The 26,415-nt window shown below is 39.8% G+C and overlaps 1 protein-coding gene across 4 annotated transcripts in view; it reads left to right on the top strand.

Annotated features, from left to right (window-relative positions):
• Positions 1 to 26,415, top strand: part of LOC126249024 (WD repeat-containing protein 7) — a 363,427-nt gene that overhangs the window by 7,094 nt on the left and 329,918 nt on the right. For all 4 annotated transcript variants that reach the window (XM_049950629.1, XM_049950627.1, XM_049950628.1 and 1 more), the window contains exons 4-5: positions 9,520 to 9,688; positions 11,564 to 11,754. In XM_049950629.1, the coding sequence (XP_049806586.1) occupies positions 9,520 to 9,688; positions 11,564 to 11,754 (360 nt within the window). The remainder of the gene's footprint in view (positions 1 to 9,519; positions 9,689 to 11,563; positions 11,755 to 26,415) is intronic.

Here is a 26,415-nt window from a genome sequence, read left to right as displayed (position 1 = left end):
ATTAATATAATTTCATCTTGTTTCAAATTATCCTTGCTGTTGCTATGAAGCTGTGTGTGGTCAGTTTTTTTTTTTTTTTACAACACATTTCAACAAAATCTTCCACTGTACTTTGCTTTGTTTCAAGACCCGTGCAATCCATGTGTGTCCATTGTTTATAAGAAACAAGTTCGTCATCCATAAGGAGTTCACCATACAGTTTGTTATTCATGTGTTCTGCAAGATTTGCCTTACCAGGACACTTTTCACACCTGTGCATCATGCACTGGTAGGAACTGATGTCACACACTAGCAGCTTCATTGCACCTTTTTAATCCAGACCAGAATCATTTATAGCAGCAAACATCAGCTTAGCATTTTGTTGGGTCTCTCATACACAAACGTTGTGTGTGCCCCTTGCACTTACAGGCACAACCCATTTTAGCCGAAGATAGAAAAAAGATGATAAACTTACTTTGGTATTTGGGATACTTTTCCTTGAATTCTACATATAGTTCTGATATGTTGCATAGCAACAGGCTTTTTAGCATCTGTACATGTACATTTCCCATTTTCACCGTTACATAGTCTTTTTTTTCCAGGCATTATTCGGCTGTAGTCATTATTTTCATAAAACTCTGACACTAGCACATTTATTTCTGAACTAAATTGCTTACCTTCAGCCTGCTGAAGTTGTGGAAGCACTCCTTGGGTTGCTTTTATTTTCCTAGTTTGCTTCCTAGTTTGAATTCCTTTGCAGTGTAGTCAATAGACCAGCTGGAAGGTGCAAGGGTAAGAATAGCTACTTTTTTCTAACGTGTGGATATAGCACATATTTTTCTTTCAAATCGTGCACAATTTTGTCCAAATCATTTCTGGCATGATTTCTGTTCCTTTGGAGCAGATAGTTCTTCCTCTTCCACCATTAGTGTGTCAGCTATTTTGTGTTTTAATTCCATTTGAGCTTTTTGTAATTTTTTCTACCATAGCTGGGCCTGTCTCTTTTCCCAACTTCGTGTCTCTTCATGGGAGGCAAACCAAGAGCAGTCACTGAAGTATTTAACTGCTCATCCACTGTGGTTGTAGGTGGCTGATACTCATCACTGTCATGTAAAAATAGCAGAATATTCTTCATTTTTTAGCAGTGTAACACACCTGGAACATAACTTTTGTCCTGGTATCATGTTAAGTCCCATGCACTGATTCACTTTAAATACTGATTTTATATCAATTTCTCTGAGGCTACACTTCACTGTCTTCTTATGAATCTGAAATGGATCAAAACAACTTCTTTGTAGGAAAGAATACTTATCCAGAAACACTTTCATATCATGATAACAAGCACTAAAGTTTCCTGGAACTGTACTTCTTGTGCCCACAGGGTGTATCCCGGATCTCCATAGCAACAAATCTTGGTCTGATTCATCCAGATCATACAGTATGAAGCGAATGCCACATTTTGCTCCATATGTTGTTTTATGACATTCAGATGCTTGTGCTCTACCAATACTGCAACTTGTTTGAACAAAAGCACCACTAGTACACTCTTCTGCCTCCATACTGACTTTCCACAACAGTACTGACCAGTCTGAACTAGAATCTTAAAAACATGAGTAACCTGTAATTGTTACTTGTTTCATTTGTTGTTCCTGCCTAACAATGACTCATTCTGTCCCTGAAAACTACCATTGTTTAACTTTCTGTTGCCTAATGGTTCCCAACAATTGCTGCAGCTTTATCTGAAACAAGCTGTCTGCATCATCACTATTACTTGCCAAATAGTGTTACAAGAAACTTAACGAAATACATCTGTCAACTTTTATTGTACACAAATGCCTTGCAATAAAAAGTTGAAATTTTGCCACATACTATATTATGGTCTACTTATGCAGTGTTTGAAATTTGGCTTGGATATCACTTGTCCCTTTTATGCTAGCACACTTAGAAAATCCATGATTTTCAGGTAATTTTTCAAATTTTTGTATTTTTGTGTGCATGTAACTCAGTTTTTGTGACTGATATGGCCAAGATGAGTTTGGTGTGTGTTCAGGCCACATTAAGCTTACCACAAAAAATTTATACCCTTTTTGAGTGAATTATATTGGGCATAGAGGGCACTGAAAATATGTTCCTTTTAACATATTACATTTTTTAATCACATTTTGAAATTTATTTTCCCTCAGAAATATGTCGGTGTTTTGATTCATAGTGTGTTCTATAAGTGGATGTTACTGGGTTGTAAAAATTTCACTGGACTGTGTGGCATAGTTCCAAAGTTATTAAGACCTGAAATTGGGTCTGAAGACAGATTGCCAGATATGGGTTGCAATTTCCGGGTCATGCCACCTTCTTTCACAAGCCATAATTCTGGAACTAATTGGCAGGGGAACTTAAAATGTTGTACCTGACTGTTCCACACTTGCTAGCATTGGTGTGCTAAATTTCAGCCAAATCTGAGACTATCAGCTGGAACATTTTCTCAAATTGGTTGAATTGACATGGAATGACCCTATAACGTGAGCAAAGAATACAAATTCATAAGCTCACAAAACTTAACATTCCTCTGAAATTCAGGATGCACAAAAATTGCAGAGTGCCTTCAAAAGTTTTAAGGCTCAAGGGAAACAAAAAAGTTAAATACAATATTTTTTTGTTAGTGTGTGCTTGTAATGTCACAGCAGAGTATGCAGGGCAATAGTTTGCTGACACACAGACTGAAATATCATAAAAGTAGTAAGAGATGAGTCTTACAGGATTGACAAGGCTGTTTATAAGTGTAACTTACGAACAAGTCCAGAAGTGAACTGAAAGCTTGGACATGTACTGTATAGATATACAGGGTGTTACAAAAAGGTACGGCCAAACTTTCAGGAAACATTCCTCACACAGAAATAAAGAAAATGTTATGTGGACATGTGTCCAGAAACGCTTAATTTCCATGTTAGATCTCATTTTTAATTTCGTCAGTATGTACTGTACTTCCTCGATTCACCGCCAGTTGGCCCAATTGAAGGAAGGTAATGTTGACTTTGGTGCTTGTGTTGACATGCGACTCATTGCTCTACAGTACTAGCATCAAGCACATCAGTATGTAGCATCAACAGGTTAGTGTTCATCACGAACGTGGTTTTGCAGTCAGTGCAATGTTTACAAATGCTGAGTTGGCAGATGCCCATTTGATGTATGGATTAGCACGGGGCAATAGCCGTGGCATGGTACGTTTGTATCGATACAGATTTCCAGAACGAAGGTGTCCCGACAGGAAGACGTTCGAAGCAATTGATCGGCATCTTAGGGAGCACGGAACATTCCAGCCTATGACTCGCGACTGGAGAAGACCTAGAATGACGAGGACACCTGCAATGGACGAGGCAATTCTTCGTGCAGTTGATGATAACCCTAATGTCAGCGTCAGAGAAGTTGCTGCTGTACAAGGTAATGTTGACCACGTCACTGTATGGAGAGTGCTACGGGAGAACCAGTTGTTTCCGTACCATGTACAGCGTGTGCAGGCACTATCAGTAGCTGATTGGCCTCCACGGGTACACTTCTGCGAATGGTTCATCCAACAATATGTCAATCCTCATTTCAGTGCAAATGGTCTCTTTACGGATGAGGCTTCATTCCAACGTGATCAAATTGTAAATTTTCACAATCAACATGTGTGGGCTGACGAGAATCCGCACGCAATTGTGCAATCACGTCATCATCACAGATTTTCTGTGAACGTTTGGGCAGGCATTGTTGATGTCTTGATTGGGCCCCATGTTCTTCCACCTACGCTCAATGGAGCACGTTACCATGATTTCATATGGGATACTCTACCTGTGCTGCTAGAACATGTGCCTTTACAAGTACGACGCAACATGTGGTTCATGCACGATGGAGCTCCTGCACATTTCAGTCAAAATGTTCGTACGCTTCTCAACAACAGATTCGGTGACTGATGGATTGGTAGAGGCGGACCAATTCCATGGCATCCATGCTCTCCTGACCTCAACCCTCTTGACTTTCATTTATGGGGGCATTTGAAAGCTCTTGTCTACGCAACCCCGGTACCAAATATAGAGACCCTTCGTGCTTGTATTGTGGACGGCTGTGATATAATACGCCATTCTCCAGGGTTTCATCAGCGCATCAGGGATTCCATGCGACGGAGGGTGGATGCATGTGTCCTCACTAACGCAGGACATTTTGAACATTTCCTGTAACAAAGTGTTTGAAGTCACGCTGGTATGTTCTGTGGCTGTGTGTTTCCATTCCATGATTAATGTGATTTGAAGAGAAGTAACAAAATGAGCTCTAACATGGAAAGTAAGCATTTCCGGACACATGTCCACATAACATATTTTCTTTCTTTGTGTGTGAGGAAGGTTTCCTGAAAGTTTCGCCGTACCTTTTTGTAACACCCTGTATATGGTCCTACAGTGTCAATAAGTGCACTTATTGCTTGAAACTACATTGTTTACTAAGTTTTAACTTGAACATCAACATAAGAAAATGAGAATAATGGAATGTAGTCGAATTAAATCGGGTTATGCTGAGGGAATTAAATTAGGAAATGAGGCACATAGTTTTGCTATTTCGACAGCAAAATAACTGACTATGCTTGATGTAGAGACGATATAAAATGTGATTGGTGATGATGGCAAGGAAAGCATTTCTCAAGAAGAGAAATTTGTTAACATCGAGTATAGATTTAAGTGTCAGGAAGTATTTTCTGAAAGTATTTGTGTGGAGTGTAGCCAGATATGGATGTGAAACGTGGATGATATATAGTTTAGACGAGAGGAGAAATGCATGCTACAGAAGAATGTTGAATATTAGATGGGTAGATCATGTAACTAATGAGGTTCTGAATAAAACTGAGGAAAAGAGGAATTTGTGGCACAACTTGAATAGAAGAAGGGATCAGTTGGTAGCACATGTTCTGAGACATGAAGGGATCACCAATTTAGTACTGGAGGAAGTGTGGAGGGTAAAAAAATCATATAGGGAGACAGAGATTTATACAATAAGCAGATTCAGAAGGATGTAAGTTGCAGTAGTTACGCAGAGATGGAGGCTTGAACAGGATAGCGTAACATAGAGAGCTGATTCAAATGAGTCTTTACACTGAAGACAGTGACAACAATAACAAAATACCCAAATAATAGTCAGTCCCAAATTTGAAGCTATTTTCCATAACAATAAATCAGTTTCTGTAGCACATGATACAAAGTGGAAGTTAAAAATTAAAGAAATCACATTTGTTGCATTTTCCAACTCATAACCAGTCACCTTCCAAACTAACCTGGATCTTAGGCCACATTGCTGATGATTCTGTTAGTTAATCTTCATACCAAATACAGTAAAAGTAATATAAAATCCAAACAAACATTTTAGCATTTTGTTCCGTCACTGATCTCAAATACCTGTGCATGCTTGCTTACACTGGCCACACTACCATAGCCAGTCTGTGGCCTTGCTCATTCCAGTCTTCCACACCTTCCTGTCAGCTGCATCTTCGTCTCCTAGACCCAGTATCTGCATGTCTCCCATGGTATTATCCTTCCATCTCGTTCTCGATCATCCTAGCGGTCTTTTTTCTTCAGCTTCTCCATCCATCACTGCCTTTTTTACAGCGTTCTCCCCGCGCCTCTTCACATGTCCATACTACCAGAGTCTTTTAGTTTTCACACTCACTACGGTGTCAGTTAGTGTGTATAATTGTTTGAGATATGTTTTTCCTTATTCTCCACTTTTCGTTTTCTTTCATTGCTCCATATGTTTTTCTCAGTACTTTATTTTCAAAAGTGATGAGTTTTCCCCCCAAGGTCCATGTCTCGCTGGTTTGATGATGGTCTGATATAGTCTTAATTTTGCCTGCCAGGATTGTAATTTAGATGTTATGATCTTTGTAGCTCCTGTATTGTTAGGTCCCTGATTGGTAGATGGTTTGGTCCTAACTGAGATCTTCTTCCTATTACCGTGTACTTTGTTTTATTTTCATTTATTTTACATGTCTAGTTGCATAGGACCAAAGTGAGGAGCAAATCTCCAAGGCCATGGAATGTCAGTACATGAAATTACAACATAAAAGTAATAACAGATAAAAAAAAATTATGAAACCAAAAAAGGACGAGCCCTAAGTTTGTGTAAATGCAATCGGCAGTGTAGCACAGGAATCGGCTCAACTTTTCTAAGAACTCCTCGACAGAATAGGAGTAACCCATGAGGCAACTCTTCAGTTTAGATTTGAAAGTGCATGGATTACTGCTAAGATTATTGAATTCTTGTGGTAGCTTATTCAAAATATATGCAGGAGTATTGATTTGATTGATTGATTTTAACAGGAGAGCTAAAACAGCTTAGGTCTAACCCGCCACTGCCCGCACTGAAACTAGGTTTATTGTGCGGTATCACTCCCTGCATATCAAGTAAAGCCAACCAGTGCCCTCAATAGTGCAAGGAGTCCCTCTACCAGTTTTTGTTAGACACAATTTCTTCAGGTCTAGTTGTCCCGAAGATTCTGTATCTTTTACTCTCCAGTGCCATGCATTCAAAGATTAGGTGTGATGCAGTTTCTTCACCCTCATCACAGATCCTACATTTAGGGTCCTCTTCCATTATACCCATTGTGCGTAGGTGTTTTTTGAAGTTCCCATGGCCGGTCATCAGTCCAGTCATGAGTTTGATCTCTTTCCTATTCAATCCCAGGATTACAGAGCTTCTTTTAAAACATGGCTTGGGCATCATTACCTTACCATGTTTTTGTTTATGGACCTTGGTCCAATATCCTATGTGTTGTTTCCTAAGCCAGTTCCGTAGTTCTAATTTGATCTTAGCCTTGGTGATTGTCAAGACAGGTTCCGGTCCAATAAATGGAGTTGTTGCCCCCATCCTAGCCAATCTATCAGTTTGTTCATTGCCACAGATCCCTGAGTGGCCAGGGTCCCACACTAGGTACACCCTATTGCTTCCCCCTAGCTCCACCAGAGCCCTGTGGCAATCTGCAACAATCTTAGATCTTGTTGCAGGAGCTGCCAATGATTTCAGGGCTGCCTGGCTGTCTGAATAGATGTAGATGCTACGGTCATTGTAGCACCTACTCATATTCTCCTCCACACATGCCCTGATTGCAGTAATTTCGGCTTGTAATACAGAGGCCAGTTTCCCTCGAGATGCTGCTCTCCAGTCTTGGCTGAACCCCGTACAGCCCTGCCCCAATGCCTTGATCTGATTTCGACCCATTGCTGAACCAAATGATGTCCCCCGTACGGTGTCGAACTGTTTTCTCTCACTGCTCCCTACTTCCAATTATTATGTTGTAAGGCTTGTCGAAGCAGTTCAGAGTTGTTATGTAGTCGGCGGGCATTTCCCCAGCCATACCTATATTTACCTCACTCACTATGTTAGTGTGTGATTCTGGATATCTGAATAAGACCCAGTTTTGGCCAGTTTTAAGTCTGTGTGCCCCAGCTGCTGCCTCCATCTTAACCTAAAGGTGAAGTGGAGGCATTTCGTTCTTTTTACCCTTCGCAGAAGATGTCGGAGCACCAAGAGTGCCGTCCACATTGACAAGTGATTTGTAAACCAGCATTCGCCGGCGACGACGAAAACGTTTACGCAGCGGTTGGTGTGCTGCTAATTCCGCCCGTTATGGCTAAGCAGGCCAATCTCTGCACCTTAGCAACCTCTTTAGCAGCAACCCGCTGTTCTACCTTCTTCCACCACACTACGACCCCATAGGAAATCCTAGGTCTAACCACTGTGGTGTATATCCAGTGCATAACCCTGGGGCTTAGGCCCCAGTTTTTGCCACAAGCCCTCCTAGTACTCACTAAAGTGCTTTTTGCCTTGGAGCAGATACACTTAATATGATGCAGGAGTATACAGCACGCCTTTCTGCACAAGTCAAGAAAGTGTGCTCCAAATGCAGATTGGATTTCTGCTTAATATTAACTGAGTGAAAGCTGCTAATTCTTGGGAATAAGCTGATATTGTTAATAAGAAATGACAGTAAAGAATTATAATTTGTTTATTTTGAGAAGCCAGTGTCAGAAACCCAGACTAATGAACAGGGGTCGACAAGAGGTTCGTGAACTTACACCACTTATTGCCCAAATCGCCAGTTTCTGAGCCAGAAATATGCTTTGAGAATGGGAGGAGTTACCCCAAAATATAATACCATACATCATAAGCAAAGTAGGCTACTTTTCATGTTGAACTATCGCTTACTTCAGATACCATTCAAATAGTAAAAATGGCAGCCGTAAGTCCTTGAACAAGATCCTGGACATAGGCTTTCCACAACAGTTTACGTACTTTCTTAGCTTCTTCCATCAGTACAGTTCCCATTTTTCTCCATTTCTTCCATGCTCTTTCCTACCACTGTAATATCATCCGCAAAAGCCAGATCATTTATCTTTTTTCCCCTATGGTGACTCCTGCACATTCTTGTGTTACTCTCCTAAAGGTGTTGTTGAGTGCCAAATTGCTGAACATGGTGATGTATCATGTCTGTGCCCCACTACAGTTTTTATGTCAAGTGTTTCTGAGAACTCACCTCCCATGCTTAATTGAAGTCTATAAACCTACAGAAGTATCCTGATTGTGCTCTCAGTTCTTATCTAGTATTTCTTAGTGTGAATATTTGATCTGTTGTTGACTTATGCTTCCTGAGCCTCCTTGTGCTGTATATGGATTGAGCCTGTTCACTATAATGCTTGATGTTATTTTATGGCACATGCAGAGGAGTGATATTCATCTATAGTTGTGTGTCAACATTGACTCCCTTCTAGTATACCTGCTCACAGTGGGACACATTGACAAGCTTGGCAAATTAATATATTTTTCAATATTTTCCGTAATAAGCACTGTCATTGCCCATGAGTGGTTGCCATCATTCCTTCCATCTAGACAAATGTTTAAGTTTAGTCATCATTTTAATTTCATTGTGTTGTCATTGTAGTTTTTTGTTTGATAGAGCCAGTGAAAGTCTGCGACTCCTAGTAATTTCCTAAAAATCAGTTATTACTATCCACAGATAACTGCTACATGCATACTATTCAAGTAGAATTTTATTTTTTCTTTCCTGTGACAGTGAAAGAATTGTTTTGGGAAAATACAGGTTGTTGAACAGAATGAGCTAAGCTACTATCTCCTTAGTAAAAGTGGGAGTGAGATTACTCAAAGTAGGGCAGAAGTTTATCACTTGTGCTTTGCAGTATTGTTGGAAAAATGTGGTATTTCTTAAGCATTCAGCCTTTCTTGTAATTGTATGCACATTACACCCTATTGCGTATGCATTTTTTCAGCTTGCACAAAATATGTAATAGCTAAAGAAAAGGATAAACCCTGACAGATAACTATGACAAAAACTCATAAATTGAGATTTTCACAGGCTCTGTTCATTGTCAATTGAGACATTTATGCTTTGTACTATGCTTCCTAATGTTATGAACTCCTATTACATGTAGACTGAAATACTCACAGGAAATATTTCATATTTGTATGTGAGTGGGTAATTAAAAAAAACTTATTTATTTTTGCTTTTAGGCATACCATATGTCAGGCTGTGATGACGTTCGTCTATTCTGCAATGGATATTATTCTGAAATTTTAGTAATGGATCCATTTAGTTTGGAAATTCTCTTTACTCTGTCATCAAGGGTTAATCCTGACTGGATAAGTGCCGTTCATGTTCTTCGTCCAAACAAGAGAAAAGGCAAGTGTCAAGTAAATTTTTACATCAGTTCATTTAAGCAACTATTAACATATAATTGCTTTTGTAACTGAAATTTTAAATAAGGCTGACCTAATCCAGAATACAATGAATTCAGTGTCCACATTATGAAGAATAAAGGATAGAATGAGTTGTTGCTTTCTGTTAACGTTTACAGTAACATAACCAAGTAGTAGTCTGGTTATTCTATGAACGAATAATCTTACACAAGTGCTGTCTGTCAAGTAAGTTCCAGTGATTTCTCCATGTGTGGGTCCACAGCCTTGACACAATTTCCGAATGCTAAGACCACTTTAAATATCCACCATAGGCTGTAAAAAATTTTCATACAACTTTTATTGCATTGTGGATTTCTGTAATTACACTATTTGCACATTTTGATCTGTGGAAACACTGAAGCCATGTTTCTTCATATTGTCCTTGGCTCTTCCCACTCTGGATTGTAACCCGTTAAGTAAACTTCCACATTATCCAGCTTTCGCTGGCTGAGGGGTAGCTTATGGTTGCTGTCCTCTATCTGAAAAGTTGGTGTTCTCTCAATCATTCCAACCTCACCTAAGCTGCTTAGATGATCATGGGACACTACCCCTGGATTGCAGCCGTTCAGGAGTAGTAGTATGCCCAAGCAATGTATGGCTGCTGTTCTGCTCCACTTAACATCTCTTCCTTACAGCAGCTGCGTAAAAATGGTGGCACTGGTCCATCTAGGTAATAAAGTTCACTTGTTGTAGTGGGCTTAAGGCAACATATACTTTGGAGAGTTTAAATATGTTTCAGTTGAACAGAATATACTTTCTCATTTAAGAAGAAATTACTGTTTAGACTTCCCCAGAATTATGTTTGTTGTTACTCATTTTGATTTTTTAACTTCCTGAAACTTGGTTGTAGATTGACATTATATGGTAACACCTGTTACAGAATCTTGTTATTTAGTATTTTAACTGAGGTAGAGTTCTGTCATTAATATTTATCAGGTAACTAATGCAATCAGATGTTATAATTATCTGCTGTCTCTTACTAAACAATGAAAGCGAATATAATCAATGTGCTATCTGTTTGAAAATGACAATGGAGTACAGTGCTGAAGAGCTGTTCATAAGCTCACAGTGGGAATTAAGTTTTAGTTCATTACGCATTATTCTGAAGAAGGAAAAAAAACAATAACAAAGGACTATTGAAAATAGTTTAGGGTCTTAAATTTTCTACAGGTTTTCTGTGTCCTCTAAGGTGCAATTGTGTTGCATTGCTGTCGATTTTCTGCAACCATTATTGGTGATTTTCTGAGCAGTGTGATTAAAAGGCCATACCCACAAAATTGTGGTAGACCAGGTGACTACAGGAGCTTTAATAATCACTTTAGCCTGATTTCTGTGCTGGCATTATTCTCTGCAGTAATCTGTAACATACACTTGCTTTCTAACATGCAAAGTGCAGCATAACCTCTCTTTTTGATTTCTGGTGCAGCAGACTGTTCTGTAAGCACCTAAGATAACTTTAAAGTAGGGCATACCACTTGTCAAACTAGCTACAGTGGCACAAACACTGAGTTGGTGAGTGGATGTGGTAGTTGTATTATAAACTGTTGGCACCTCTGACTGGTGAGGTGCACCAGCTGGTCACACCAGTGAACCATTCTGAATGAGTATAAATAGTAATAGATCACTCCAATAACAGAAAACTAAATGTCATGCACAATGCTAAAGTTGTTATAACTGAGTATTGTTTTATGAAACTTCTTGCAAATTGTGCACTTTTTGTGCGTACATGTGTATATACTCACTGGAAATTGACTGAGTTTGATGATGAACAGAATGTGTGCAGTGACTTTAAATTATTTGTTTGCTTGTCTGATTGTAGATGATGTAGTCCTGGCATTGACTACAACTGGAACTGTGAAAGTTTGGACTTTGTTGGGCCAAGAAACTAAATCCCAAGAACCTCTATATGAAAATGAGAGCAAACAGATTCGCTGTTTGAATGCCTTGTCTATGACATGCTGCTCCTATAATCAGCGTACAGTGTTAATTGTGTGTTCCAAATTCTGGCAGGTAACTTTACATGCATTTTAAGATATGTATTTAAAATTCATACTTCAGAAATAAATTGTCTAAAAATTCTGTTAATTGCAACAGTTTTGTAGTATTTCTTAACATTTTTGAATTTTGTGTCCTTGTGGAACCTGATGCTGGAGAAAAATATTGACTGTAGATATTTTTTTCATGTAACACACAGCCATTGATGCTGTATATGTTACAGCCTACTTGAAGTTCTAGTAAAATAAGTTATATAATATAAATTGTGTTTTCCCTATTATTTAATGCTGGAAAATGCTAACAAAGGTGAACTTGCATGTTCACTAAAATATTAGCATTGTATTACACAGCTTTCAACTTGTATATTGGATTCCTATTACAGTGACAGTAGGGTAAGCTGTTAAATCAATGTCCCGTGGAGCACGGGCATACATTACCTGATAGATGATGCTAATGCCTATTGTTTCCAATTGTTCTATCACAAGTGCAAGCTGTTTGCCCACACCTGCCTGTGTGCACTCACGTGGCTTGCAGTTGCTTAGGCTGTCTCTCCCCACTGCTTGACTCTCCACGCGTAAGTTGTTTGCCCACCTGTGCCTGCAGGCACCTGGCTACCTGCAAGTGGGCACTCAAGTTGCAACAGCCTGCAGCACTGAGAGAGATGGCATAGTGGTAAGATATCAGCCTTGTATTAAAGAAGATGGTGGGTAAAATCCCCATCTGTCCATCCAAAGTCAACTATTGTGTGTACACTTAAATTGCTTAAGCTAAATGCCAGGATGGATTCTTTGAAAAGGACACAGCCAATTTCTTTCCTCAATGTGAGCTCATGCTCAGTTACCAGTGACCTCACTGTTATCATGGTACTGAACTGTAATCTGCCTTCTGTTTGAAAGAGTGACTAATATGGTTGTTACAGTCAAATAATGTAGATTTTATATTATAATGTACATTAATTCAAAGTTTAATATCTACAGTCATAGATTCATTTGTGTACAGCCATTTTTTCTGCATTTCCTTTTCTAAGAAATAATGGACATATTTACGTAATACATAATTGCGATAGATTTCTGATACGATGTGCTTACTGATCTTTTTTATTTTAATCAAGAAAAATGTGTAAGATAGAGAATGTTGCTAATGGGTAATTTTTTAGGTTTATCTTATCTGGGGATGCAAAAGGGTTTCTCTCAGAAATTTCTAAAGCCAGTGTGAAAAAGAACAAAAATCTGGTTATTTGCCAAGAAATTCTGAAGAATAGGAAACATTGCCAACCGACCATGTTCTCGAAGACCAGCTCTGCCGCAAGAGTCTGTTTAGTGAATCTGAGAAATGACTGAAAGAAGTCTGAATTGGTCAACTTGTTGTTTAAGCAGCAAGCGTGATGTGTCAAAATCAATGATTTTGAAAGATTTACATTTTATGCCAAAGAAAAAGGCATGCCACAGTCAGATACTTCACAAATTAGCCTGAATATATGCAGCTCAATAGCTGTCTTGTTAAAATTTGATAGAAATTGCACACAATCAATCTCAGGGATCACATTTTATTTACTGATGAGGCCACATTCGACATCTGTGGCAAAGTTAGCAAGTGTAGCTGTTGCATAAGGAGTAACAAGCCACCTCATGCTATTGCTGAATCCAAACACACACATTAAAAGTGAGGCCCGGATTCATGAAGACAACAGTTTATGGACCCTTCATCTTTGTAGAAGAGTTACAGGAAAGATTTACCTTGATATGCTGGATCAATGCCTGGAACCACACCCAGCAAGAAGTCATTGCTTACACTGTTGTGTCCCAATGGGATGTAGCAACCCCTCATTGTACTCTCATAGAAAGGGCTTACTGCTACCTAAATCAAAGATATGAACAGATAGGCAGAGGTTCAACAAAACTATGTCCATCCTGTTCACTTGATTACTCCCTTGGAATTCTTCACTTAGTAGTACATAAAGACAAGGGTGTACAAAACAGTTAAGATGTACAGGATCTAAGAGCTTGAATCCAAGATGCAGTGTCAGCTGTTCAGCAAGATTTGCTTCATAATGTATCCGGGTCTAGTCTTTAATGACAGAAGTAATGCTTCAAAATGGAGAGAGGCCAAGTTAAAGTGCATTGAAAATGTCTACATAAATTGACAATGAACATACATGTGTATATTATGTTAATCAGGACTTAATGATCACCCTGTATAAACCATTTAGGTTCAGACTAAGTACTATACATCAGTGGAACACAGCAATTTGTATTCGTATGGATTTAGTCTATATGAAGTTAAGCTATAAACATTTGCCATCCAGCAGCTTAGTGAAAATAATGGTTAACTCATTTAGTGAATGACTGGATGTGATTGCACAGGGTTTCATGAAACAAGATTTGTTGTTATATGGTAAACATGAGAAATATTAATATTTTAGTAATTTTGGAAACACTCTTTATTACTCACTACAAAGTGATTGCGGTAAGTGACTGAATATTGACTTAGGTGATTGCTCACTCAGTTGATGTGTAGGTGTTTTGGAAGTTTCAGTCCAGATTAAGATAAGAATTTTTCCTCTGTGACTATGCCATAGGAGGAAAGAAAAACCAACTGAATGGCAGAAACTTACTCCCCTCAGTTCCCAATTTGCATTCTGACAAATATAAGGTCTTTTTGACCTCCTAAGCTGACATTCTATGTGGATTATGTTGAAAATGTATTAGGATAAACCTCTTCCCTTAGTAAATTCTGAAGTGACACTGTTTTGATTAAAATAACGAATCCTACTTTAGGGTTACTGTTCTGTACAAAAAAGCTTGGTGATGCACTGTTACTCTAACAGCCCATAAGAGCATGGTAATTGAATTCAGTTTTTCACAGGGACATTATGCTGCAAATAGATGAAGAACTATGAGATTGCTGGGAGCAACAAGGGATCCATTTCATATTTCACGTATGTTGAGGGCCACCAAACGAGGTTGACACTGGGGCATTCAACCTCACTTTAAAAGTGAGGTCTCACTGCCTGAGAAATTCAGAATAATTGTCTAAAATGATGTGAAGCTGTATTTCCTACCCCTCATACTGTGCTTGAAATGCCAGTCCTTCAGACTTTGGTCTTCTCACTGTATGACCAACTCAATTTGTGGGCTGTAAGTGGCTGTTTCTCCATCAGTTGTGGAGACAGTCACCCTTCCTAATCCCCAAAGTGTACTACTGTAATTAATGATTGGAAAAATACAGGAAGGTAAGATCACCTCTCGTATTTCGAAGTTTGGAAAAAAATATGCTCACTTGTATCGTGTCCCAGTGGTGTCAACTTTTGCCAGGTTATTTGCCAGGCCATGGGTGATGTAGGCCTTCCTTTGTTGTAGTTCCTGCAACACTATCATCGGGGACCTGTATTCTCTCACCCCCTAGAAATCCACACAACAGTGACCCACCACCAGCCAGTGTCTGAAAGAGCCACAGAATGCAGATCCTAGGTCTGCCTGCTCCTCTTCAGTTTCTACACCTGCAGCAGATAAGCCCTTGTAAGAGTCCCTACCCTCTAAAGTAATTACAGAGAAAAATAAGAAATCTCATGACAAAGCTGCTCTAATGCAACCTTACCCGTGATGGAGATCCTCAGGTATGACCGGTCCCCTTGGCCCCCTTCATGCCTAACCGGGATGCTTTTAATGTGATAATTCTGTGGAATTGAAGTAGGTATTACTGTCACCTTCCGAACATAACAAAAACATCTTCCTGTTGTGCGATCAGTTTTGCTCTCCAAGAAACACATTTCACTGATGACCAGTCTCCAACCCTTGGAAGTTAACGTGCATTGTGTTGAAACCAAGCTGGCTCCTATGATGGTTTTGGCCTTCTTGCTTGCTATTACTGTTTACTTGAGCCCCAAATCACGCATTAAACCTGCTGATAGTGTTTAATCTAGGTAGATGGCTAAAATGCACAGTTGTAATGGCAGCTGATATTAATTTTTTCCTTCAGTATTTTATTTATTATGTTTAGTAATGTCAGTATATTGAAATAGTGCATCTACTGAAACATGTTTCGCTGTATTTTTGTATCTCTTTTCTATGACAAAGCCTGTTTTCGACTGTCGAAACTGAACAATCAAGGGATATGGCAGCGATGGATAAGAGAAACATACATTTGATGTGATGGTGTGACTGTTGTGTTGATTTTTTTTTTTTTTTTCATGCGTGAGAACAGGGATAAATCATTTACGAGGGTTGACTGAAAAGTAATGCCTCCACCTTCGTAACTCTTCAACAGTTGGCAGCATTGGTATGTGGCAGGTACTGGTTTGTTCCGTAGCCTCTTCTCTACAGCTCCAGTTGGTGGGAAGCCTTAGCATTGAACAGCTGTGTTGTTACAGTGTAAAGCATAGAACCCTGTGCAGACAGTGTGTCAATGCGATTTAAGCAATGTGCAGTCATTGAATTCTTGACAGAAGGTGTCACTCCAAAGCAGATACAGCAGAGAATAAAAGCAGTTTATGGTGATTGTGTTGATGTGAGTACTGTGCGTTTTCATTCTCGTAGCACGAGAGGAGTTCATGGCAAATTTCAAGTCTGTGCACTTTCATTTCAGGATTCAGCATCAGGGGTACCCATCATGCACAGCTATTCAGATAGCCAAGGAAAGCAATAATGTGACCCACCTATTCTTGTGAAATGTCGCTTGTGCTTGCAGTTTCTGATTGGTACGACAATTGTCCTGGATCAGTCTATCAACATTTTGCTTGTGAAATTCAGTGGTTGCTGTCACAGGACATCCAAATCTTTGTTTGTCACGCAGGTCAGATGTTGCCGCCTCAACATCTTTAAACTTACTCGCCCAACAATGCACAGTACTCACATTAACACACTCACCATAAACTGCTTTCACTTCTGATGAATCTCCTTTGGGGTGACACCTTCTCCTGTTAAGATTTCAATGACTGCACATTGCTTAAATTGCATTGACTGACCGTTTGCGCAGGGTTCTGTACTTTACACTGTAACAAAACTGTTCAGTGCTAAGGCTTCCTGCCAAGTGGAACTGTAGAGAAGAGGCTACGGAACAAGCCAGTACCTGCTGCGTACCAATGCTGCCAACTGTTGAAGAGTTACGAAGGTGGTGGCATTACTTTTCAGTCAATCCTTGTAAATTAGTATGAGCATTGTATCAATGTGAACTACAGAAAGTCGGCAATTAATGTTGCGTGAAACGTGTGGTGCACTTCTAATCTTGGATTGACTGTGTGGAAAGTTAAACAATGTGTGTTCACGATATGAACTTCAAACACTTCAAGGACTGTGCTTTAATATGAATAATCTTTAAGGTGTGTCATACCAGTCACTGAACTGAAACCGTTTCGTGAATGCCACAGAGTAGGACATTATATAGAGGAATATACTCCACATTTGTCAGTGCCTGTATTTCAATTTGTGCACACTGTCACTGCATGCTCATAACAGCGGCAACAGTAGAGGATTTTTGTCATTACTTGCAACAGATGTATAACTGATCTGAAGACATTATTTCCAACATAGAATCTCCAAATATCAGTATACCATGTCTTTAGTTGCCAATCTCGTGGAATCCTACAATGAGGTGAGGTGCAGCCAAAATGGAGATTTTTGAAAAGACTGTGGAAGAAGGTAGGCAAGGCAAAGACAAAGGTGAAATTTATTGTTGGTAGGTTTTCTGAGAACATAAGCAACAAGCTGGAGAAAAGGTAGAAAAAATAATAGATCACCTTTGCAATACAGGATTAAATGAAGTTACTCGAAAAGAAAGTTCATGAAGGAAATATTGCTGTTCAACTTATGGCAATACACAGAAAAGGTATGAACAGTTGCAACAATATCAGTTCTATGAAAAGCAGAAAATGGCAGAACTGCTTATGACCCCTACATACAATGTCCAAAAGTAAAGCAGAATAGTACAAACAAAATGTGTGTTCCAGGCCACTGAAAATACCTTGAAAATAACAAAGGCAAAATGCGTGTGGCACAAAAAAAAGTTTTATTTGGTTGTGATTAAATGGGTCCAAAGTAATAATTATCAATATAAGTTTTGAAAATTTTGATGCTTTTGCAAAAATTTTTCTCGATAAATACTGATCCTGAGCTAAGCAGGAAGCAGTAGTAATAGTGTGTAAGAAGTAAACCCATATATCATTGTCAGTAAGGGAAAACGCTAAAAAAGTATTGTGAAGAATTGTCCAAAAAACATACATTTGTACAATTTCTGGACAGGAAGGAATACCATAAATTTATTGATGGAGAAAGTATACTAAAACAAGAGAGCAGCTCTGATGGGTAGTAACCATAATCTACCATAAATTTTTGGAAAGAGTAGGAGAAATTGAAGTGGCAAGGAGATGGTAATGCCAGACATAGTGAAGGGTTACAGGGGGAGAGATGAATCTGTGTGTATGTGTAACTACTGGAATGGCTTTACTGGGAGAGTTTAGAGCTGTTATAGATTGTGGTCAATATACAGTGGAACTGAGAACAGAAGACGTATGTGTCAATGTACAGTGTGCTGGGTTTAAGCAGTACTGTAGGTAGCTTAAACGTGTCAGCTATCTGTAGGAGGAAAAATAGAGAAGGAAGAAAATAATGATGAATGGGGCTGAATAAATGGACAGAGCTTAATGATGACTTGGAAACAGTAATTACTCAAGTGGAAGGTGGCAATATGTCAGACAAGAGTGAAGAGAACTACTATGGGTGAATAGAGCAGTATTTTGTGAGAAACAAGGTGTAGTTAAAATTTTTGAATGTGTTTGTTGTAGAATCGCATGAACCATTTACAGAAAAGCAGTATTCCATACCATCCTCAAATTGGAGCTGTAGAAGAGAAAATTGGAAGAATGTTGGATTGAGGTACAATAGCGTTACCAATTAATATGTAAATCTTTTGTTGGTGAAAGAGAAAAAGAAGTACACATAGTGAGAGATGCGAAAAAATTGTGTATTTTAATGACTTATTGCCACATTCACATGGTGTGAGCATTGTGAGTTGCTTAACATCATTTCAAGCATTAAGGAAAGGGAAATGACTTCTTACATTGAAGAAAAAAACAGAATTTGTGTAGAGAGAAATTAAGTTTTGGGGTGGCTGCATACCTCTGAAGGTGTGAAACCTTGCCCAGAAAAAATTGAGGCCATGAAAGTTCAAAATCAAAGAACAGAAAACAACCCAGGTCATTTTAGGGATATGTAGCTCTTACAAAACTATCCAAATTTGGACAGATTACTGAGCCCAAAGCAAAAATAAGAATAGAATGATGTCAGGAAGCATAAGAGAATTTAAAAGAAGCATTTAGAGAATATGTATTATATCATTACATCATTCAGATCTGAGCAGGCATTTCTGCAGTACAGCCAGAAATGGGTATGGTTTAAGAGTCATCTTTTTTAAAGTTTGCTGATGAAAAGAACAAAGATATTTGGCCAGTTGCATTTGCAACTTGAATTTGACTAGGTACATAAAGAATTCGTGAAAGCACCTAGCCTTAGTCTGAGGTTTCCAAAAGCTTAGTATCTATTTCAGGAGGCATATGACGTGTGTACACTGAGCATAGAGCATTAGTGTTCCTGAAGAAACTCGAATTGGCTCATGGGAGACTAACTCGGTGGACAGTGAACTTACAAAAGTTACAATTTTAGATAATATACATTAAAGGAATACAAAATAACATGCCAGATGCACTGTGCATAGTACATATAAGAGAGGATTGGGATGATAAGATAGGACATATTTCCAAGCATGTTGTTCTCAACATGCTTGGAAACATTTTTTTAAAGCAATCCCTGAAGAAAAGAAAATTATAGATCTACGGCAAAACGTGAGGAGGTATCAAAAGAGATGGCATATAGGAATAATAAAGCAAAAGTTGGAGGGTAAGGACAAATACCAAATTGCCAAACTTTATAAAATGCCATTTAAGTTAGGGGCATGTAAGTATAAGAAAATGTGTGGCAGAATGGAGAGAACCTGTTCTGATAGGATGATAAAAAGAGTATACCATAGAATACAGACGTGTTAGAGATGTCGCAACGTATAGGCGAATAATCAGACCAGCAGGTTACCACAGCAAAATATCCAACCAGATGAACTAAAAGACACTTTGCTTGTAGATTTTTATGGTCCATTGCAAAAAATTAGGAGGCTTTGGTCATATTTTTGTTTTGCAAGTGTTTTCAAAAATCTTTCAGGTTTATATCCTTTGAGAAAGGCAACAGGTAAAGAAATAATTGAAAAAATATCACTTGTGAAGTATGGTAAACTTACATAAATACTGAACGATATTTTCACTCTGCAGCAGAGTGTGCGCTGATATGAAACTTCCTGGCAGATTAAAACTGTGTGCCTGACTGAGACTCGAACTCGGGACCTTTGCCTTTAGCAGGCAAGTGCTCTACCAACAGAGCTACCGAAGCACGACTCATGCCCCGTCCTCGCAGCTTTACTTCTGCCAGTACCTCGTCTCCTACCTTCCAAACTTTACAGAAGCTCTCCTGCGAACCTTCATTTACTGTCTATAACCCTGAGTTATACAGAGTGTTACAAAAAGGTACAGCCAGACTTTCAGGAAACATTCCTCACACACAAATAAAGAAAAGATGTTATGTGGACATGTGTCCAGAAACTCGTAATTTCCATGTTAGAGCTCATTTTAGTTTCGTCAGTATGTACTGTATTTCCTCGATTCATCGCCAGTTGGCCCAGTTGAAGGAAAGTAATGTTGACTTCGGTGCTTGTGTTGACATGCGACTCATTGCTCTACAGTACTAGCATCAAGCACATCAGTATGTAGCATCAACAGGTTAGTGTTCATCACGAATATGGTTTTGCAGTCAGTGCAATGTTTACAAATGCCGAGTTGGCAGATGCCCATTTGATGTATGGATTAGCACGGGGCAATAGCCGTGGCATGGTACATTTGTATCGATACAGATTTCCAGAACGAAGGTGTCCCGACAGGAAGACATTCGAAGCAATTGATCGGCGTCTTAGGGAGCACAGAACATTCCAGCCTACGACTCATGACTGGGGAAGACCTAGAACGACGAGGACACCTGCAATGGACGAGGCAATTCTTCGTGCAGTTGATGATAACCCTAATGTCAGCATCAGAGAAGTTGCTGCTGTACAAGGTAACGTTGACCACGTCACTGTATGGAGAGTGCTACGGGAGAACCAGTTGTTTCCGTACAATGTACAGCATGAGAGGCACTATCAGCAGCTGATTGGCCTCCGCGGGTACACTTCTGGGAATGATTCATCCAACAATGTGTCAATCCTCATTTCAGTGCAAATGTTCTCTTTACGGATGAGGCTTCATTCCAACGTGATCAAATTGTAAATTTTCACAATCAACACGTGTGGGCTGACGAGAATCCGCACGCAATTGTGCAATCACGTCATCAACACAGATTTTCTGTGAACAATTGGGCAGGCATTGTTGGTGATGTCTTGATTGGGCACCATGTTCTTCCACCTACGCTCAATGGAGCACGTTATCATGATTTCATACGGGATACTCTACCTGTGCTGCTAGAACATGTGCCTTTACAAGTACGGTACAACATGTGGTTCATGCACGATGGAGTTCCTGCACATTTCAGTTGAAGTGTTCGTGCGCTTCTCAACAACAGATTCGGTGACCGATGGATTGGTAGAGGCGGACCAATTCCATGGCCTCCACACTCTCCTGACCTCAACCCTCTTGACTTTCATTTATGGGGGCATTTGAAAGCTCTTGTCTACGCAACCCCGGTACCAAATATAGAAACCCTTCGTGCTCGTATTGTGGATGGCTGTGATACAATACGCCATTCTCCAGGGTTGCATCAGCGCATCAGGGATTCCATGCGACGGAGGGTGGATGCATGTATCCTCACTAACGCAGGATATTTTGAACATTTCCTGTAACAAAGTGTTTGAAGTCACGCTGGTACGTTCTGTTGCTGTGTGTTTCCATTCCATGATAAATGTGATTTGAAGAGAAGTAATAAAATGAGCTCTAACATGGAAAGTAAGCGTTTCTGGACACATGTCCACATAACATATTTTCTTTCTTTGTGTGTGAGGAATGTTTCCTGAAAGTTTGGCTGTACCTATTTGTAACACCCTGTATAATGAACCTTTCACTGACAGGGAATTGCTTCAGGCTCTTGACTCATCTCACTATATGGCCAAAGGCTTTGATTTGATTCATAATCAGATAATCTAATATTTGAATGCAATCACATTTACGTCTGCTTGTGGTCTTAAACCGTATTTAGTTAGATGTTTTCTCTTCACAATGGAGAGGTAGTGTCATTATCCAATCCTTAAACGAGGCAAAAACTGAACTTCTATTGACCAGTTAGCCCCACCAATGTGCTCTGCAAATTGCTTAAAAGAATGGTAGTCCAATGATTATGGTGGGTTCTCTAATCTTGGAGCCTTTTGTCCCCCATCAGTTTTGTTTCATGGAGGGATGATCTAAAACTGACCATCTGCTTACATTGGAAACAGCAATCCTAAAAGTTTTTTAAATAACATCTCGTAAAGCTTCTTTTTTACCTGTGTAAGGCATATGATGCCACTTGGCTCCATCACATTGTACTTACTGTCCATGACTGGGGCTTGTGATGCTTCCTACAGCTTTTTAATTTGTGAATTTTCAATTCTCATGTTGTATTAGGTCAGTGTTGGTATGTCACTCAGTTCCACTGGGTCCTTCAGGATTCTGTGCTGAGTGTTGTACTCTTCCACGTTACCATAAGTGAGGTTATGTTAGACCAGTGGTTAAATCCACGCTGTTGGCCCCCAAGTAGCTGTAGCTCTGTCTGTAGCCTTGGCTGAACAACTGCAAGGAAGCATCGCAAGGATCCTGTTTGGACCTTTCTCCATGGTCACCAATTATCTCCTGTGGAAACATTAGTCATACTTTACTGTCATAGTACCACAGTTCATTCTGACCCAAAACTGTACTTAGGTACCTAGTGCTTGGACATTGTTGCACAGTCTCAATTTTTAGGACTCCTCTCTTATAGAAAGCTGACACGGCTGCCCCATGTTAGTCCACGTAGACTAGCTTCATGTGAAAACTTAATGCTCACTGCTTCCTCAGCTACACCTCTTGGGGTGCAGATTGCACTGCTGTACTCCATATTTGCCAGGCCGTGGCCTTTTCCTGATGAAACCGTGGTTGCCTAACTTGAGATTGTCACTTCATAGACTTGTAAATTATATGATCCTGCGCATCATGGAGTAAGACACCACTGGAGCCTTTTGGATGAGTGCTGTAGACAGTCTTGTTCAAGTGGGGATCTTCCCTGTTAAGTTCTGACTGTACCGTATCTTGCTCACTTATGTAATAATAGTGTAAAAATTTACTAATGGTCCTCTTTTATAGCATTCTTCTTTTATAGCATTCTTCTTTTATAGCATTCTTCTTTTATAGCATTCTTCTTTTATAGCATTCTTCTTTTATAGCATTCTTCTTTTATAGCATTCTTCTTTTATAGCATTCTTCTTTTATAGCATTCTTCTTTTATAGCATTCTTCTTTTATAGCATTCTTCTTTTATAGCATTCTTCTTTTATAGCATTCTTCTTTTATAGCATTCTTCTTTTATAGCATTCTTCTTTTATAGCATTCTTCTTTTATAGCATTCTTCTTTTATAGCATTCTTCTTTTATGCAAGGTTTGTCAAACTGCTGATACTCACCCTTGGACCCTCTGCAGGGACTTCCCATAACCCCTGCTTAGAATGTGCTCCCTGTTCACTCTCCCTTGGTTATAATCCCATGTACTCTTCTTTGGGTAGTACCTATAACATGTACACTGTCCAGTCACATTAATGTGACCAACTGTCAAAAGCCTGAGTAACAACCTTTTCAAGTGTGAGATGTGCACGAAGAGTAAGTGAGGTTCTGAAATGTACTGACAGGGATGTGGAGTCATGCCAACTCTAGTGATGTGGTCAGCAGTGCTAAACTTTTCCATGAGGAACCCTGGTGCAAACAGTGCGATTGAGGTGGTCCCACAGATTCTCGATTGGGTTTATATTCAGGAAGCTTGGTGGTCAGGAGTGAACAGTAATCTCATCCTACAGCTCTTTTAACCACACATGTACACTGTGAGCTGTCTCATGTTCAGTTGTCCTGCTGGCAGATGCCATCATATTGAGGAAAAGCAAACTACATGCACTGAGTGGAGATTGTTCCCAAGGATGGATGAATACATGGGTTGATCCATTGTGCTTTCCAGAATAATGATATCACCCAGCAAATGCCACATAAATATTCCCCAGACCATAATGTTCCCTCCTGGATGCTGCTTTCAGACGTTTCATGCCATACATGCCAACTGACATCTGCCCAGTGAAGCATAAAACATGATTCATCTGAAAAGGCCACCTGTCAGCATTCAGTAGACGTCCAGTTGCAGTATTGGCATGAAAATTTTGGCTTTAGTTGCCAGTGAAGAGCAGTCAGCTGGCTGCATGAACAAAGGACCTGTTGCACAGGTCCATACACAGCAACGTTCACTGAACGGTTGTTGAAGACACACTTTCGATAGTCCCTTGGTTCATCGGAGTGTTCAGTTAACAGTTGCATGTCTGTTCACCCGTGCACATCCCCGCAGCCATTGTTCACCCTGGTCATGTATGTATGTATGTATGTATGTATGGCCTGTGGTGCGCCACTGTTGCATTGGCGCTGGCTTTTTTTTGGGTAGTGCCATTTTGCCATGCTCAGTACATGTTAACCACAGTGGCACACAAACAGTTTACAAATTTAGCTGTTCTATAAATGTTTCCACCCTCCACCCAAAAGCCAATGAGCAAGACCTTTTGGACATACGATAAATCACTCTGTTTCTGTATTATGACGACTGCTCTGCTTTGTGTCCCCATGACATGGTTTGTATACCTTACAATGCTAATACTGTCATGTGCCGTCTGTGAGTGGTTATTGCACATTAGTGTTGACTGTAGTTAGTGGTCACATTAATGTGACTGTACCATGTATTAGGGCCAATCTATTTCAAGGACTTAGTTTCAGCACCCTTATGAGCTTTCACCATGTATTTCTTTTGGATTTTCATCAGTGTCGGGGTGCTACCATCACTTACACTGATACCTGCACTGAGGTGACAGGTCAGGAGATCCCGGTATAGTGTTGGACGTCCTGTTGTCGAACATAATGCAGCAACTCTCTGTGGCATGGACTCGACAAGTTCCCCTGCAGAAATATTGAGCCATGCTGCCTCTATAGCCATCCAGAATTGCTAAAGTGTCGCTTGTGCAAGATTTTGTGCACGAATTGAACTTTTCTCATGTTCCATAAATGTTCAATGGGATTCGTGTCAGGTGATCTGGATGGCCAGATCATTCGCTTGAATTGTCAAGAATTTTCTCCGAACCAGTCATGAACAATCGTGTCATCCATAAAATTTCCATCGTTGTTTGGGAACGTGAAATTTGTGAAGGGTTGCAAATGCTCTCCAAGTAGATGAACATAACCATTTCCAGTCATTGATCAGTTCAGTTGGACCAGAGGATCCAGTCCATTCCATGTGAACACAGCCCACCATTATGGAGCCACCACCAGCTTGCACAGTGCTTTGCTGACAGCTTGGGTCCATGGCTTTGCGGGATCTGCACCACACTCGAATCCTACCATCAGCTCTTACCAGTTGAAACAGCTTCATCTGACCAGATCGCAGTTTTCCAGTCATCTAAGGTCCAATCGATGTGGTCACAAGCCCAAGAGAAATGTTGTAGGTGATGTCATGTTGTTAGCGAAGGTGCTCGTGTCAGTTGTCTGCTATTTTACTGCATCGCCCGAATGGATATGTTTCTCGTACATCCGATATTGATTTCTACAGTTATTTCACATAGTGTTGCTTGTCTGTTAATGCTGACAACTCTACACAAATGTTGCTGCTCTCTGTCATTAAGTGAAGGCTGTAGACCGCTGTGTTGTCAGTTGTGAGAGGTAATGTCCAAAATTTGGTATTGTCTGCACACTCTTGACACTGTGGGCTTTACAATATTAAGTATTGTAACGATTTGCAAAATGGAATATCCCATGCATCCATCTCCAACTACCATTTCGCATTCAAAGTCAGTTAATTCCCATTATGTAGGCATAGTCACGTCAAACAGTTTCACGTGAATCACCTGAGTACAAATGACAGCTTCGCCGTTGCATTATCCTTTTATACTTTGTGTACACTATACTACCACTATCTGTAGATATGCATATCGTTATCCCATGACTTTCACCACCTCAGTGTACAAAACTATTGACTGAATGGGATATGTTTTCACATCTCCAGCAAGGAAGAAATTTGGTGCTGGAAACGTCTAGTGTTTTTCCGGTGGAGCTGATAGCAATTAAGAGCCCTACATTTTATTAAACAGTTCTCCCTCAACTCCATTTTAAATTGTGATAGCTCAATGAGGTTTCTCCATGCTGTTGATGTTACTCTTATTGCCCTGCGATATCTGCTAGTAAAGATCATCTTACTGCCCCTGCTTGTAATAACTGGTGAGTTGTCTCTCTGGGGCCCCAAGTCACATTGGTAGTCTGGAGAATGAATTGGCTGAATATTCAGTTAGAGAAGCAGCTACTCAACATTCACTTTGACAGCCCCAGATGCAGATAAAATCTTTATTCACTCAGA

This window comes from Schistocerca nitens, chromosome 3 (assembly GCF_023898315.1).
Source record: "Schistocerca nitens isolate TAMUIC-IGC-003100 chromosome 3, iqSchNite1.1, whole genome shotgun sequence".
Taxonomy (NCBI): Eukaryota; Metazoa; Arthropoda; class Insecta; order Orthoptera; family Acrididae; genus Schistocerca; species Schistocerca nitens.
The sequence above is the reverse complement of the archived record's forward strand: the minus strand, read 5'-3'. Positions and strand labels throughout refer to the sequence as shown.